This window comes from Frankliniella occidentalis, unplaced genomic scaffold (genome assembly GCF_000697945.3).
Source record: "Frankliniella occidentalis isolate FOCC.00 unplaced genomic scaffold, Focc_3.1 Scaffold294, whole genome shotgun sequence".
Classification (NCBI taxonomy): Eukaryota; Metazoa; Arthropoda; class Insecta; order Thysanoptera; family Thripidae; genus Frankliniella; species Frankliniella occidentalis.
The window spans coordinates 44,667-48,434 of record NW_026267420.1 but is presented as its reverse complement, the minus strand read 5'-3'; the positions used below and the strand labels follow the sequence as shown (position 1 = coordinate 48,434).

Below are 3,768 nucleotides of genomic sequence, written 5' to 3'. Positions count from 1 at the left end.
TCTCTCTCTCTCTCTCTCTCTCTCTCTCTCTCTCTCTCTCGCTCGCTCGCTCGCTCGCTCGCTTTGTCTCTCTCTTGCTCGCCCACGCACTTGTTCTCCCTCTCCGCCCGCCCTTAGTCACCTACCCGCCCGCGCAGCAGGGTCGGGTGCTTCCCTCCGTTGCGTTTCTCCCCGTCTCGGATGTCTCTGCTTCGTGATTATCGGCGGCTCTGATTAAGCCCTTGCGCCCTCGGTCCCGGTTGGTATCCGACATCAAAGTTGTGCGTGCGTCGCATTGGCTGTGTATCCACCACCGGGGTAGTCAGTGCGCTCAGCCGTGTGTGTGTGGTGCAGGATGGTTTATTTTTTGTGCACGAGTTTTTTTGTGTAGCCCTCTCCATATAAACCCACCACATTTTCCCAGTATTTTCCGGTCCGGTCCCCTTTGTGTATCTCCGGCCCGCCCCCGCGGGCTCGCCCCCGGGCTCTTCCCAGCTGCAGCAGCAGCTCTAACCGTGGCGTCCGGCTGCTCTGTGTGTTCCAGCGGTGGCCGTCCAGTGCCCGGCGGTGTGGGACGCGGTGCGCTGCTGGCCAGCTACGCCGGCGGGCCGCACGGCGTGGCAGCCGTGTCCGGATTACATCCACAACTTTAATCACTCGGTAAGCGAACTGCCAAAACTCTGCTCAGTCAATTTCTCGTCTGACCTTCAGAGAGAACCCCCCGCTCCGGTCCGAATCCCTTATCCCTCTCGTTTTCCCGCCGTCCCCACCGGGGGTCCTCTCGCCTTACAGTGTTGGCCGCTCACCCGCTCACCTTTCCTTACCCGGCGTGGTCCATATTTCGCTGGGAGAACCACACGACCGCCCCTTTCATCTACCATTTTATTTGCATACGTATTGATGCCGAACCGACCAACCTCCATCCCCTCGCTCTCTCATTACCCGTGTAGGTAACCAACCAACCCGCTCCCCACGCACCCTCTCACCCCCTTTCCCACTGTATCACGAGAGCAGCGTATAAAACTTTTTAAATAGCGTATTTATATTCAAACAGAGGTAGCTAATTTTCGAAACACTTCGTTTTATTTACAATATGTGCTGCGACTTTCGTACCTTAGAAGAGGGCAGCGCTGATAAAGGCCAATAATTAATAAAATTGATTATGCTGGAAAATGTAAATGAACCTTCTTTCTCCACTTCTTGTGTAGGCGGAGGCAAGCAGGCAGTGCTCCTCATCGGGGACGTGGGGCGGCGGAGCCGAGGCCAACGACTCGCTATGGACCTACAGCAACTACTCGCAGTGCCTGATCACACAGGAGACGTCGACCAATGCGGTGAGGCTGGGGGGAATTGGCATTTTGGTTATTCACATCGCAATTCCCGGCAATTCCTCTCTGTGCGCTGTGCATTCTTTTCATTATTCACAGTTTTTTTTCATTAGGGATTGTTTGTTTCTTTGGTGGTGGCTGCCTCGACTAATAAATCCACTACCGGCATGTCGTCATTTTCAGACGACGCACATGGACCTGTGGGTCCCGGTCGTCAAGAAGGTGGCGCAGGTGGGCTACAGCGTCTCCCTGTTCACGCTCGTCGTCGCCTTCATCATTCTCCTGTCCATCAAGTAAGTGAGCCTGACTCAACACTGCTGGGCAATTTGTGTGCTCGCCTCGCAAGCAAAAGTTTGGAAGTGAAAAGGTAAATCCTAAAAATGTTCCCAAAAAATGTGAGAAAAAAACACAAATTTTCTTTTCCTTATAAATTTTATTTTTGACAAATTTTCGTCAGGCTAAATTTGTCTGCAACTTCTTATAATATTTAAAACTTTTGCTCACTTCTGTGCATCAGGAAGCTGCGCTGCCCCCGGAACAACCTGCACCTGCACCTCTTCGCGAGCTTCATGCTGCGGGCCGCCATGTGCCTGTTGAAGGACGTGCTCTTCGTGCAAGGGCTGGGTCTGCCCGCCGACCTCCAGCTGATCGGCGACACGGTCGAATTCATCCCCGGCCGCAGCGTAAGTTGTGCAGAAAGACGGTTAGGTTAATTCGTTCTTTGAAGTGACTTCGAAGTTCAAAAGAAGAACAGAGAGAAATTTACACCACCGAAGTGCCAGCCATTTGCCTCCTTGTCTCTTATTTGGTCTCGAGTTGGACGGGTGCCTTTCCGTAATGTATGGATGGTGGCTGCTCGCGGTGCTGCGGCGGTGTCGGAACAATTTCACGCGCAATGTCCCACGGTCCGTCGGGGCGGCGAGGACCGCGAAGGAAGAAGAGTAGCAGCGGCAATCGCAGGCTTAGCGGTGGCCGGAGATGTCTAAGAGCGTTGAACAAAGGCGTCCAAGATCGCCCCTCTTCATGTACCCCACCACAAAAGCGCTCGGCCAAAATGAGAAGAAACTCTTCTTTTGTTACGCCAGTTGTTCCTCCCCACCTGCTGAGATGCGCTATGGCATGAGGCGTTTAGCTGTGTGCCTTTATAATTGACGCCTTTTCCTCCCTCCCGATGCAGAACTGGGAGTGCAAACTCATCGTCAGCCTGTGGCAGTACTCCATCATGGCCAACTTTTCCTGGATCCTAATGGAGGGCCTCTACCTCCACAACCTCATCTTCTTAGCACTCTTCAGCGACAACAGCGCCATCACGTTGTACGTCTGCCTAGGCTGGGGTAAGCGTTTTGCAGGTCAAGCGTCAACCTGTTTCGAACGGCCATTAAGTCAAAATATACGAAGTATAATCTTTTGTTTCAGGTCTTCCCGCTTGTGTGGTGCTGCCGTGGGTGATCGGGCGGCGATACCTCGACGACCACTATTGCTGGAACGTACATGCTCACGACGCTATCTACTACGTGGTTCGCATCCCCACTATCATCACGGTGTTTGTAAGCATTTTGCGAATGAAACTACTAAAAATGCGCAATTTGGTTAGTGACCTTGTTTTAAATCCTTGCCTAACTTTCCTAATATCCTCGCCTGCTCTCCAGGTCAGTTTTGCCCTGTTCGTCAACATTGCGAGAGTGCTCCTCATCAAGATGCAGGCATCTGTTCAGGTGCAGCGGCGCAGCATGCGATACAAGTGAGTATCTCTCACGTCGCCCTTTGTTTAGCTTCAGTTTAACAAATTAAACAACTTCCACTGAACTTTTTTCTTTTAAATAAATGTTTTTGCAACCAGCGAACAAAAAAATTCGATATTGGCGATGCTGGCAAGAAATTTTCTTGAAACAGCAAATGAAACTTATTTGCCCCAAATAAACGGGTTTCTGGGTGCACAGACGGACGGAAGCCTGTTTACGTTTTCCTTATGACTTTTCTGTCACGCACCTCAACCCCTGTCCCCTTCCTGTTGACTGCGTGTCGAGTTTGTAAACTTCTGGGCGTCGGCTCTGGGTCGCTATTAATAAAGAGACAAATACAGCTGCGTGGCCTCCTGGCCGGCGGGCGGCGGGGGCGCTGGAGGCCAGAGCGTGGCCAGTCAGGTGGAAAGGTTTCAACCCCGCGACCCCGACACTACGCCCCGCCTTGCCTACTGCCACTGCTCTGTCGAAGGGCTCCTTCCGGATGGCTGAGCCTCGCGATCGGGGTCGCTTGCGCACCCTCGACACCCAGGCCACACCGCGACGCGATTTGCCTCTCGCACCCCCGGTCTGGGACCGGTGGTGCTGTTGCTTCCCCTCTGGGAAACTTAATCAACAAACACACAAGCAAATGCTTCCATTTGATTGTGCCCTGCCGTGAGGTTTGATAATTCTCGGGGCGTGGGTTGGGACGGGACACAATACCCCCTGGACACGCT

At 52.9% G+C, this 3,768-nt stretch overlaps 1 protein-coding gene across 4 annotated transcripts in view; it reads left to right on the top strand.

The window, feature by feature from the left end:
* LOC113218362 (secretin receptor-like) overlaps positions 1 to 3,768 on the top strand; it is an 82,493-nt gene that overhangs the window by 75,147 nt on the left and 3,578 nt on the right. For 2 of the 4 annotated variants that reach the window (XM_052273695.1, XM_052273694.1), the window contains exons 4-10: positions 524 to 639; positions 1,188 to 1,313; positions 1,491 to 1,600; positions 1,825 to 1,990; positions 2,485 to 2,641; positions 2,724 to 2,854; positions 2,957 to 3,048. In XM_052273695.1, the coding sequence (XP_052129655.1) occupies positions 524 to 639; positions 1,188 to 1,313; positions 1,491 to 1,600; positions 1,825 to 1,990; positions 2,485 to 2,641; positions 2,724 to 2,854; positions 2,957 to 3,048 (898 nt within the window). The remainder of the gene's footprint in view (positions 1 to 523; positions 640 to 1,187; positions 1,314 to 1,490; positions 1,601 to 1,824; positions 1,991 to 2,484; positions 2,642 to 2,723; positions 2,855 to 2,956; positions 3,049 to 3,768) is intronic. The other 2 variants (XM_052273693.1, XM_052273696.1) reach the window with 1 other exon arrangement.